General features: G+C 42.8%; 1 protein-coding gene across 2 annotated transcripts; it reads right to left on the bottom strand.

Annotated features, from left to right (window-relative positions):
• Positions 1 to 448: 448 nt before the first annotated feature.
• On the bottom strand, positions 449 to 2,720 carry LOC147737896 (uncharacterized). 2 transcript variants are annotated; one of them, XM_086948115.1, is made up of 2 exons: positions 1,619 to 2,720; positions 449 to 1,534 (listed from the first exon to the last, which is right to left on the bottom strand). In XM_086948115.1, exons 1-2 carry the CDS (start codon positions 2,718 to 2,720, stop codon positions 1,233 to 1,235), a joined length of 1,404 nt encoding a protein of 467 aa, XP_086804241.1. In that variant the 3' UTR covers positions 449 to 1,232. The 2 variants fall into 2 exon arrangements, with proteins under 2 accessions (XP_086804241.1, XP_086804240.1); XM_086948114.1 differs by having other exon boundaries at positions 449 to 2,720.
• Positions 2,721 to 13,100: the final 10,380 nt, after the last annotated feature.

Raw genomic sequence — 13,100 nt, 5'->3', positions numbered from 1 at the left:
TCTTTGTTGATTGAAAGGTTTTTCCCAAGTGCTAGACTCATGCATGCAGTGCAATATTAAAAGCACCTGAGTTTCAGAAATGAGCAGCTGTGTTCGTGTTGTGTTTAGAGCGTGGGCCGATCAACCTGCATCAACAGCATACATTGTTATTTTAACCTTGAACACTTTGTGCAGACTTGAGGTCGCAGTGTGAGTCTGGAGATGTGAAAAACAGATCGTTCTCATGTGAAGGAAAAGCAAGCAGTTTGTCTTTATAAAAACAGAGATGTAGTGTTGTGTGCAAAAGCAGCAAAATGGCTTTTTCGCAACTAACTCACTTATGCTAATATAGTAATGTGTGAAGGCAGAATCATATTCATCCCTACACTTTTACAGGTAGCGTGAACAGGAAGACTTGGATGTTTTTCTTTGCAACTCTTCATCGCCAAATAAAAACCATCAGTGCTTCTTTTCTTTTATTTCACATTGTGCTAGTCTCCCAGTGGATTTCCTGTTATATCACTTTTTTTTTTCTATGTGTACCGAAGTGAACAATCACTGGGAACAGACACTTTTATTATTCTACAAATCTTTGGTTTTCTTCATTTCTTCTAGTCGACTCTTCATTCATCTGGTATTTGAATAACACACATAATTATATATTTGTTCCTGTAATTCCTTCATCTCACAATAACTGCACTGTTCTGCTCCTGTATATGTCCTCAGATGAGTCAATATTATTGTTAATGTTCTTAAGTTCTTTTTAAATTCACTGCATCTCTAGGATTATTTCTAAGTGAGTTAAATGAAGGTGTGCGTCCGCTGAGGCTATTTAGGATCAGAAATTGACAAAAGCTTGTCACACTTTTAGTACACTTGTAAGTTTTACCCAATGTTTGTTCGCAGTTGACAAAATCACTTCTGACATTCATTGCAATGCTCATTTTTACTCTGTGTATGTTAGTTGATGCATTTGTAGGTTTAATAACTGACAGAAGATATTCACACATTCACTGCACCTGAAAGGATTTTTCTCTGTGTGCATTAACTGATGAATCCTTAATGCAGAAGATTTCCTAAAGGTACTTATACACTCATTACAGTTGTACGGTATTTACAGAGTGTGTGTAAGCTGATGTCTATATAGGCTTGATAATTGACTACATTTATTCACACATTCATTGCACTTGAAGGCTTTTCTTCTGTGTGTGTTCGCTGATGCCTGTTTAGGAATGATAATGGACTACAGCTTTTCAAGCATTCATGGCATTTAAAAGATTTGTTTCCCCTTTGTGAGCTCGCTGATGATTTAATGCTGAAGAGTAAATAAAACTACTGCAACATTCATTGCAATGGTAAGGTTTTTCCCCAGTGTGTATTCGCTGATGTCTCTGGAGGCCTGTTAACTGACTGAAGCTCTTTACACATTCACTGCAATGGTATGGTTTTTCCCCTGTGTGTATTCTCTGATGTGTTTGGAGGTTTGAAATGTGACTGAAGCTCTTTACACATTCACTGCAATGGTATGGTTTTTCCCCTGTGTGTATTTTCTGATGTACGTGTAGCTGTGAAATCTGATTGAAGTTCTTTGCACATTCCTTGCAATGGAATGGTTTTTCCCCTGTGTGTATTCTCTGATGTCTGTGGAGGTTTGAAATGTGATTGAAGCTCTTTGCACATTCCTTGCAATGGTATGGTTTTTCCCCTGTGTGTGTTCGCTGATGTGTTTGGAGTTCTGCTAATGTACTGAAACTCTTCACACATTCACTGCAATGGTATGGTTTTTCCCCAGTGTGTATTCGCTGATGTCTCTGGAGGCCTGTTAACTGACTGAAGCTCTTTACACATTCACTGCAATGGTATGGTTTTTCCCCTGTGTGTGTTCGCTGATGACTGCGGAGGTTTGAAATTTGATTGAAGCTCTTTGCACATTCCTTGCAATGGTATGGTTTTTCCCCTGTGTGTGTTCGCTGATGTGTTTGGAGTTCTGCTAATGTACTGAAACTCTTCACACATTCACTGCAATGGTATGGTTTTTCCCCTGTGTGTATTTTCTGATGTACATGTAGCTGTGAAATCTGATTGAAGTTCTTTGCACATTCCTTGCAATGGAATGGTTTTTCCCCTGTGTGTATTCTCTGATGTCTGTGGAGGTTTGAAATGTGATTGAAGCTCTTTGCACATTCCTTGCAATGGTATGGTTTTTCCCCTGTGTGTGTTCGCTGATGTGTTTGGAGGTCTGCTAACGTACTGAAACTCTTGGCACATTCACTGCAATGGTATGGTTTTTCCCCTGTGAGTATAATCTGATGTACGTGTAGCTGTGAAAACTGATTGAAGTTCTTTGCACATTCCTTGCAATGGTATGATTTTTCCCCTGTGTGTATTCTCTGATGTCTGTGGAGGTTTGCAATGTGATTGAAGCTCTTCACACATTCCTTGCAATGGTATGGTTTTTTCCCTGTGTGTATTCTCTGATGTGTTTGGAGTTTTGCTAACGTACTGAAACTCTTCACACATTCACTGCAATGGTATGGTTTTTCCCCTGTGTGTATTCTCTGATGTGTGTTGAGATTTGCAATTTGACTGAAGCTCTTTACACATTCATTGCAATGGTATGGTTTTTCCCCTGTTTGTATTCGCTGATGCTCTTTTAGGGTTTCTAATTGGCTAAAGTTCTTGACATATTCAGTGGAATTGCACGATTTTTCTCCTGACCGTGTTTCCTGAAGGGTCAGCATAGTTAATAAACTACTTGCTTTATTTTCACATTCCCTGTATGCGTGTTATATTTTGGACTCTTGATTTCCGATTTAACAATAAAATACAAGACTCACTAAATACCTGCCACATTCATAATATCAGTAAGGCTTCCATGTGGGTGATTGCAACTTTAGATTGGATAATGGCTTCGCATGCTTGCGGGTAAAGCTTAATCTTTGTTCCGGTAGGTGCAAATTGGGACAATACTCTGTACTTTAGAGAGCAGATCTCCGCTTTCCTTTAGCCTTCAGTTGTTAGGCTCCACTTCGTTGTGCTTTTCCCTGGTGCCTGCGGTTTGGCTAGGAAGAGTTTGCAATACACCTGGAGCACTGAATGGTGGTCTGTTGCCAGTTTAGATAGAGAAGCACTGCTCTAGCCATATCATGATGATGAAGCGACTTGCAATGTGTACAGCTACTCCAAAGAGTGTCCCGGGGCAAAGCACAGGTCAGAAAAGAAAGTAAATCAGTTTGTTTCAAACATGGTCAAAAAGCCAAGCTTTCAACCTTTTTTAAACATTATCATATTGCTAACAGCTCAACGCTGCAATGGGATTTTGTTCCAAGCTATGGATCCCAAATAGACACGAGACCTTCCTCCAACTCTCATACCAGCCTCATGATCAAAGCTGGTGTTGGACGCTTGTTTATACAGCAGGTGATTTGTCAGTTTTGTTGCCTTAATTTTGTAGAGGTCATTTCTTCGTCTTGGGGTGTCGAGGTGCAGAGTTCAGACTCGTATACTCACTGAATTGCCTTTGACTGCTTCTTCCTGGATCTGTCCTCTGCCTCTGATTGCACTGATGTTTTTGGAGCTCCTTATTTTTGATAATGTTTTCAGGTTTGATGTGTTATCTTCATTATTCATAATCAATCCGTGCCTTTAAGTCCTATTTTCTATCGGATGCAAAGAAATGCAATATTACTAAATGCAAATGTAAAGAATGTGAATACACAATATTTAACCAGCTGGATAAGACATCTCTTCTCTACCATATTTAAAATTTAGTAAGGATCATTTTACCATACATGGATATTTCAATAAAACTGTGGTTGAACATGTCACATTGTATTTACTTCTGAAAAGGCAGGGATTTACCATTATTGACAGAGTAACTTACTAAAGAAAGGGCAGCCACAGAGAACTCGTGCTACAGGTAGAGTTTTACGTAGATATACATGGACAAGATTTCATTTAAACAGAACAGGTTGTGGAAAAAGAGAGGAATCAGGAAGCTCTGCTGTTAATTCAGTTTCAGAAAGAAGCTACCAAAGGTAACTCTTCAGGAAGTATACATGACAAAGGTAGCTCTTTAGGAAGTATATATGACAAAGGTAACTCCAGACACCTTTTTCCACAATGCTTTCCTGTTCACACTGGATCAGCTCAAATGTCAACTCCCGCCTTTACCTAGCAGCTTATTAAGAGTTGTCCTATAAGTGCGACGGTCCTCATGATCGCGGTACTCGCGGTTGCGGTCCAACTGCCACCATCCAGGCGAACTGACCGCCATATTATGAGTGTGGTGGTGGGACCGCCCCCCCGCCAGGATCAAGGATCCTGCTGTGGCGGCGGTCTGCAAACACCCCAAATATGTTAGCAGTGCCGATTCCGACATCGGCGATCATATTACGGTCTGCATATCCACCTTCCTTTTCCCTGGCGGGGACGCCGCCATGAAAAGGATAAAGGACATGCAGGTGAGGGGGCCCTAACAGTTCCCCGGTCGATTCTTCTCCTGGGGTAGCATGCGGGGGCACATGTTGTGCAACCTCATGGAATTGCACCCTTGTTCCTGCACAGTGTGCCATGCATGACATGGTGCAGGAACGTGCTGCAGGCACTCTTAAGGTGGTGGTATGCTGTTTAGTCTCTCCAATGAGCCTAATACAGCCCCTGCAAGATCGCTGCTGCACTACCCACCCACCCTGGATTTAGGTCATAATCCGGCGGCGGGGTCACAATGGGCTTGGCAGTCTGCCTGGTACCTCCGCTGAGGTAGTCCCTTTGGAAGACCGCCACACTCGTAATAATGCCCTAAGTCACCTTCAACACATTTTACAGCCCTCCGGGCTCAAGCATTTCTGGATCCTTCTAACCTGGAAGGCTGGAGCATTATCCCGAGTTGAGGTGGATTTTCTATCAGCTGAATATATATCCATCTCCATTGAACTAGTGCCTGATTCTGAACTGAATGACAACTTAAAAAGTGAGTCTTTGGTTCTTCCTAAAGTAGATCAAGTTAAGATCCTGTTGTATTTCAATCAGCAGCTCCTTCCAGGGTTTTCTGTGAAACAGAATGAGGGGTTAATCTAATGGCCCGACTTTATATTGCGCACACAGATTTGGCAAACAAACATTAAATCATGTAATTTATTATTCAACAATATCAGTCATTTATTCCTTATAAAGAATCCATCACAACCAATAATTTAACTGAAATATCAAGCATCCAACAGATGTGTGCATATTAATAATTGTTTTTGTTTTTCAACATTTACAAGATATTTGACTTATTGTTGTCTGTCTGAAGGCCAGGATGCTACTTTGTGACTCGACAGGGCTTTGGTAGAGCGGGAAGAGGTGTCTGATGTCCACGGGTGAAGTCTCATGTCTCCATTCCCATCTTTCTTTTATCCAGGTATTCCTCATTCCATGTCCTTCAGCTCCCTACTAAGCATGAGCGAATTTTGCGGATCTCGCGTTCGCGAATTTTGCGGATTTGCGGATTCGCAATCCGCAAAATCCGCGAATTCCCGCGAATTTGCGGATTTTTTTTTTTTTTGTGTTCGCCCGTGTTTCTGCCAGTTCGCGAGGGTTTTGTACACTTTCGCAAATTGCGAACTTACCTGTCGGGTCGCAAGTTTCGCGAACTTGTTGTTTCTACGTGTCCAGCCTGTTTGGGACACTCTTCTTCATCACTGCCACTCTCTGTCACCACTGCCACTCTCTGACTACTCATGCCACCCTCTGGCCCACCCATGCCACCCTCTGTTTCATCACCACACCCTCTGGTTGTCCAGTGTACATTATTTTCGGCAAAGCAAAGCACACCTTCCCTGCCTCAAGTGACCTGAATTAATTTGGGGCTGATTCATGTGTCACAGAATATTTTTTTAGCTGGCACCTGCTTCCTTAGTGCGCCCTGATTAGTGATCTTTTGCACTTGCTAAGTGCTTTCATTGTTGCAAAATTAGTTACAACACCTGCCCTGCCCCAACTGACAATAATGAATTAGGGGCTGATTAATGGATTTTAACTTCCAGCCTGGCTCCTGCTTGTCTCCCTTAGCTGTAATTCAGGACCTTTGTGGCATATGTGTAACTATTCTGAGGTTCAGAGCAGGGTCACATACTAGTTTCAACTGGCAACTGAACTCTGGAGGGGCCCCTCAGGAAGCACTCCAGGAAATGGCTACTAATGATGAGCCTGAACTTTTGAACCTGGTAAGTAGTTACTTTCAGTTTTGCTAAAATCGTATTTCTGCAATTTTGCACTTATTCGCGGGGCGCGAACTCACGCGAACAGTGCGAGCAGTGCGAGCAAAATCCGCTGCTCGCGGATTTGCGGATTTTGCGGGAAATTCGCAAATCTCGCGGATTGCGGATTTCCCGAAAATCCGCAAAATCCGCGAGCGGAACGGATTTTCCGCCCACGCCTACTCCCTACTCCCCTCGGTCTGTGTACTCACTCTACAGGGTTCATTGTTAGCTGTGGCAGGGGATACACTTGAAGCATGCACACAGCCGATGTCTGATAATGGCCCGATAGAGAAGAGTGTGGAACAGTAAAGGTTTTGGATCCTACATCTGCCCAGCCCGGATCTCAGCAACAGGGAAAACAGAACAAAGTGGCTGGACAGGAAAATTAACAAAACAGTTTACAGACACGCAGTCAATATGTACCACGTGACCACTGGGTTTGTATCCCAAAACAAATTTATTTTCTTTTTGACTAAAGTTATCAAAATTTCAAAAACACAAGCACAAAACAAAAACTGTCACGACAGTGAATTCATGTGTACAATATCTACAAATATACAAGTTTACAAATGTACAATACTTACAACAACAAATCAAGCTAAACAAATAAGAATGACACGCCAAAAACAATGAAACAATTCAGTGATCAAAATAAATTGCAATTATGTACAATGCAAAATTAGTGCATGAAGCAAAGGTACGACCAGTCCATAGGACTATGAAACCAGGGGACAGGCGGGGTAGATGGAATGAAGTGCCTGCCTGTCTACTAGTGGTCACGTGGTACATATTGACTGCGTGTCTGTAAACTGTTTTGTTAATTTTCCTGTCCAGCCACTTTGTTCTGTTTTTCCGATAGAGAAGAGGCCACGGTTGGCAGTACGGAGCTCAGAAGCTTCATTTCAGAAGCTCACCTGGGAGGTACTAACTGAGGAGGTGAACAGGAAGGGGCCTATTAGCTATAAACAAAGGTAGTGCACAGGTGAGTGCTTGTGAGGTATAAACAGATGAGGTGCACATATAGGTACCTATGAGGTACAAACAGAGCAGGTGCACAGGTAGGTGCTTATGAGGTATAAACTGAGGAAGTGAACAGGTAGGTGCTTCAGTGCCTCTGGGTCTATATCTGCCTCTAGGCCCTCCTCCCATAATGCTGGCTCTTGCTCCTTCTACAACACTTGCTGCAGACAAGGGGCCTGATTTAAAGTTTATCGGACAGGTTATTTTCCCAAACATAACAGATTCCATCCGCTTTATTACAAATGCCACAGGATATAATGCACTTTTAATAGGGTGGACGGGACACCTACCACATTTATGACGGAATAAACCATCCGCCTAAATATAAATCGGGCCCTTGGCGGACATTGTGTCCAGTGTCTTCTTAGTGTTGGAAAGCATCCATTTTATTAATGGCACAGTATTATCTCACCACTGCTGTGGCTTGCAGTCTTAAGGCCATTATGAATGGTCTAAGCTGTGTGCCAGAATGCCTGTGAATAGTTTAGCATGAGCGTTTAGGAGGGAGATGGGTCTGTATGATGAGCAGGACTAGGGGGTTTTCCAGGGCCTGTAAATAAGCGTTATTACTGTTTCTCTCTTGGTGTCAGTGGGTTTGTCTGTGCCCCCAGATGAGTTATTTACAGCTTATCTATGCACAAATATTTGTAGTTTTTAGGGCTAAGCAACTCATTTTACAATGTTTGAAAACAAAACTAGTCAGATGATAGCTGCCAGGTGTACATGTTTTGCATGTGTAGAATCACACACTAGTAAATGCAGCGCACGCATGCTTCACCTTGTCAGTTTGTGAATGACCGCTAACTTCTGAGCAAGTGAGCATTCACAGACCCCAGTCTAACTCTTTCTGACACTGGAAACAATTAGAGTTTCACTTCAACAAAATGCGGGAGTAACTCTCCTTCCAGGGTAGGAAGAGAAATGGATCACCCTCTAAACATGGTGGCGAGTAGTGCTATATGGTACATAGCACCATTTATCCGGGCACAACTGGGGAAATGGTACAATGCACTGGGAAAATGGCATGTGATGACAATGTGACATGACATTCCTGGACATGTTTTTACACTTTTTTTGGGCTGTCTGTGTCCAGTTTATCAAGGCTCAGGGTTTAGTTTCAAGTCATGAGATAGTGCAGGATTAGAATAATTGTAATGTCATACATTCCAACAAATGCCTTTACCACGTATGCCTTTACCACGTAACACCTTTACCACGCAAGTCTTTACCATGCATATGCCTTGACCACGTAACACCTTTACCCCGCCAGTCTTTACCATGCATATGCCTTAACCAAGCATAATGATTTACAACAATGGCCCTGCGATAAACCACCTCAAAACGACTTCATTCAAAGGACGATCAGCCGCACTCTCACTCTGTGTCCCACGAAGACGACAAACCATTGTCCAAGCGCTCACTACTGTTTTATTAATTCTATAATGCAGCAACACTCAACACACAATGCCTACGCGTTTCGACTCACGCCTTAAACCGAGCAACCCAGTGTACGACAACCACAGTGTTTTTAAAACAAACATCACTACACATTTACGGTCTCCAACGCGGCTGTCTTCTAATCATCTATTACACGTTTTGTGATATACTTTTCAAATTCCCCTTGTAATTCCTCATTTCGTCCACATTTTCACACAGAAATGTTGGCAGTTTTCAGTGTTTAAGTATATAGATGCTCAGTATTTCTGGATTTCATATTTACGTGGGGAAGATAACTGCTTTTACCGGCCCCATCCGCACTAAAGAGATTATATGTAATAAGGGTTACACGCTGGCTGACCTCCAGTCTGCCTTGGGCTTGTCTTTATGGCTGCTCCACCTTCAAGTCTCTGTGGTTCGCAAGCAACCTTCCCCAACGGACAGGGCTCTTAACGCCTTAATATCTCGGCGGGATGGTGTACCTGCTTGCAGCACATACAGGAGATCATCATATCTAATTAAGATGCCCAAACTTTATGACAAGGCCTAGAACACAAGCAAAGGTAATGCGCTGGGCAGCTTCCCCTACTTAGCTGTGTTCACATTCAGTCCTGTTAAGCAGTGCCATGCTCCCCGATGGAACTTCCCGCCAATGAGGGGCTGATAATCATTTCCAACTCGAAAGCAGATGTATTTCACGAATAGAACAATATCCAACGAGTCTTCACTCTTTCATACAGCATCCCTCTCACAAATAACATTTGTTCTCCAGCAAGGCTAGGTGACAGCAGTAGCCAATGTGTCAGGGGCTCTAGCCCAAGAAAGAAATTCCCTCTTTGAGCCATGTTAAACTGTGAAATACAGAAATAATTAGGAGTTCAGTGGGCCCTGGTGCCACTGCACCTGCTGCGCAAATGGAAGCTACGCCTCTAGTTTGAAAGTAGGAATGGAGGAAAAACAATCTGTGTTTGGGATAAATGTGATTGTGAATACATAGAAAATTGCGGGTGTGCTAATGTCATTTAATATGTTTTTTAATTTGTAAGGCAGGCTTGGGGAATACCTAATTAAAAGAGGCTGTCTATCTTCTACGGCAGAAAAGGGTGTACCTACAAAGAAATACACATACAAAGGTTTGCACAGGTCCACAAACACACACACAAAATATGAACACACAGATAAGAGTGGGCGTAGTTGCCGGAGTACCACTACACAGAATTCTGTGGAATTGATCAAAAACTCAGTGAATTCTGCTCCGCAACTCCATTCCGTCTCACCACAATTAAGAAAACAGAATCCTCACATACCCTTGGGAAAACGACAAGTAACATTATCACATGCTAAAATGAATATAATCATCTCACAAAAGTGAAAATGAAAACACAGCAAGCAGTGAGAGAAGTGATGATTTTGGGGTCCTTCCTAACCAAGGGAGAGGACCAAGCAGAATCCTTGAACACAAACAGCAGACGATGCTGAAATGATTTGGTGGTGGTCCCATCCTCCTAGGACCACCCCAAGCACAGGTATGGGCAAAAATACAATCCCAACCAAAGGCCCTGCAAAGCATTATGGGACAAAATTCTAAAGTGCAGTGAATATTATAGTATCCAATATCAAAACCCTCCTCAGGGGGCAGGCTCTCAGGCTCAGCAGAGAGCTAATACAATAATATTCACTAAACTCTAGAATCTTGCCCCATAATGCCCCGCTTTCAGCAAGCAAGAGCATTTTTTTCTGCTCTCACTTGCTAAAAGTGGAACACAGTTTGCTGTGGCTTGGCCGGAGTGGTCTAGCTCCCTCCAAGCCACAACAAACATCTATGTCCCAGGGGTGGGCAGCCCGGGACATAGCAGGAGTCTGGCCTGGGGTGCCCAGGGCCATTATTGGCTGCAGGTTCTTCATTTTTCCCCAGGGCTGCGGAGGGGCCATATGTCCCCTGCAATACATTTAACAAAAACGAGGTGGCAGTCCCTGGGGTTGCAGGGGGGTCTGTGTGGCCCCCACACATCAATTAAAATTGGAGCCCTGGAGAGGTGGTCCCTGGGTCTCCGGGAAGACCGGGCAGGCCCCCCCTTCCAAATTGACTAAAGGCCCAGGGAGATGGCATTCCCCGGGGCCACAGGGGTTCTGTGTGGCCCCCGCATTATTTAAAATGAAAGCCCTGAGAAGGTGGCAGCCCCCAGGGTGGAGGAAGGGGGGTCGCGCGACCCATGCTTTGTGTAAAGAGAAAGCCCCAGGGAGGTGGCGGACACCGGGGCAGGTGGGGAGTCAAGGAGCCTCCAGGGAGGTGATGGTTCCTGGGCAGTGGGGAAGGCTGTACAGGGCTCGACAAATCCACTCGCCCGCTCGCATTTGCGAGGGAGAATTGATTAGGACGAGCTATTTTTAGGTCCTTCTCGCCCTTTATGGCGAGTAGGGAGACAAACTAACTTTTGTACTCTGTTTTTGAAAACGGAGCAAAAGTGACAAGATAACAAGATTTAAAGGCATTTTTATTGCTCACAAAGCAATAAAGATGCCTGTCAAGTCAAGTCAAGTCAAAAGATCTTTATTCGGAATAAAAACATCCATAAAAGTACAGACAAAATACAATCAAAACAATACAGTACAATAATATGACATCTGGCAAATAGATTAAAGACCAATGAATCAATTTCAATTTCACATTTACACACAGATTGTCCCTCCTTACTAAAAACAGCATTATATACAATTAAAAATGGTTTCTAACAAACATAGTTAAAAAATGGATGAATAATATCAGCATCGTTAATAGGTCCACATTAATGATGTGCAAAGATGCAAAATGTGCAAAAAAGGATTTTTAAAGTGCATAAAAGAGTGCAGTGTGCGGTAGTTATACATCGATATATAAAGTGGCTCGTGATCTAACGGCAGCTTTGAGGAAGCAGCTCACTCTGAATATTACTTCATCTGATCCCAGTAATAAAAAAGACCTCAGTGCTATTCTAAAGCTAGTCAATTCATGTTTTCTACAGTAAGGCATTAAATAATGGGCGGAAAGCTTATTATAAAAACCACAGAAAAACAAAAAGTGCATAAGGCTCTGTTTCATGTTAGGGTTACATGGACAATTCAGGGTTTCTACGTGTTTGTTGTAACCCAAGGGGAAGTTTAGTAAGTTTACTATACTCCCGTCTCGGAAGCGAAACAGTAAGCTCCTATTCCATCTGCCAAGATGCAAGCATAAATACCTGTATGGAGGGCCTGGATGTTTAATGTGAGGTTCAGAATAGCCCATGTATTTTATAACAGTGCATTTAGACAAGTTCTTCCTTTCCCGCTCTTCTCTATACAAATGATATAGTGCCCTATGAATAATGGTCTTGTGAGAACGATTTATTAAACTGGGTGAAGTGAACAGAAACCCATGTCCTACGCTATCAAGGCAATCTTTTACCGCTTTTAACCATGGTATACAGTGTGCCCTATCACATTTTAAACAGTCCAGTATTATATCTCGGGTCAGAGTGGCAGCCGGGTTAATCCATATCTTTAGCCAGAAGAGTGCTGGTCTAGATCTTACAAAGTCTTCTATATATGAGATATTTAGTTCATTGTGACATACATAGTGAGGGGAGCAAATAACCCCACCCAGCACCTTCCGACAGAACCTGTTTTCTTCAGTTTGGATATGGGTGCAGTTTGTGTAACCCAAAACCTCGGCGCCATAAGTGCCAGTTGGTATACATTGGGTTTGATAGATCTTAACTAGTGGTGTAATCACATCAGCATAGTTGGGTTGTCTCAAGGAGGTGACACAGTTTATGGCTTTACCCAACTTGTTCCTAGCATAAGATACATGTGCTTGCCACGAACCAGTATTTGAAAATAGCAGCCCCAAATAGGGAAAAGTGCAAATGCTTTTCAAAACATTTGACCCTGATTTAATCTCGGCAATTTTATATTTTTTGGGACCACAACTCATGATTAGCGATTTTTTAAAATTAGTGGTAAGGCCTAAGTCTGCCATAAAAAGGACAAAGCCTGAGATTAAAGTGCGAAGTGCTTTTGGTGTGCGGCCCATCAGGACCGCATCGTCGGCGTAAAGGAGAGTAGGTATGGGGACTCCATTTACATGGGGTACATCTTTTGTTAAAATACTCAGTGAGCAGCTCAAGTTATTAATATAAAGAATAAAGAGGAGGGGGGCCAGCACGCAACCCTGTCTGACCCCCCTACCAATGCTAATGTCGTCAGAGACTTCGCCAGATTGGTTTATACGCACACGTGCTCTTAGATCACTATGTAAAAAAGCTAGAAAGTGGACCAAGTAATCATCCAAACCATAATCAAGAAGGGTGGACCATAGGCGGGAACGGTTAACAAAATCAAATGCAGAACTTAAGTCCATAAAACCAAAATATAGAGGGGATTTCTTAGCAATATTATATT

The sequence above is a fragment of the Lissotriton vulgaris genome, chromosome 1_1 (genome assembly GCF_964263255.1).
Source record: "Lissotriton vulgaris chromosome 1_1, aLisVul1.2, whole genome shotgun sequence".
Classification (NCBI taxonomy): Eukaryota; Metazoa; Chordata; class Amphibia; order Caudata; family Salamandridae; genus Lissotriton; species Lissotriton vulgaris.
This window is presented reverse-complemented; position numbering and strand designations above follow the sequence as displayed.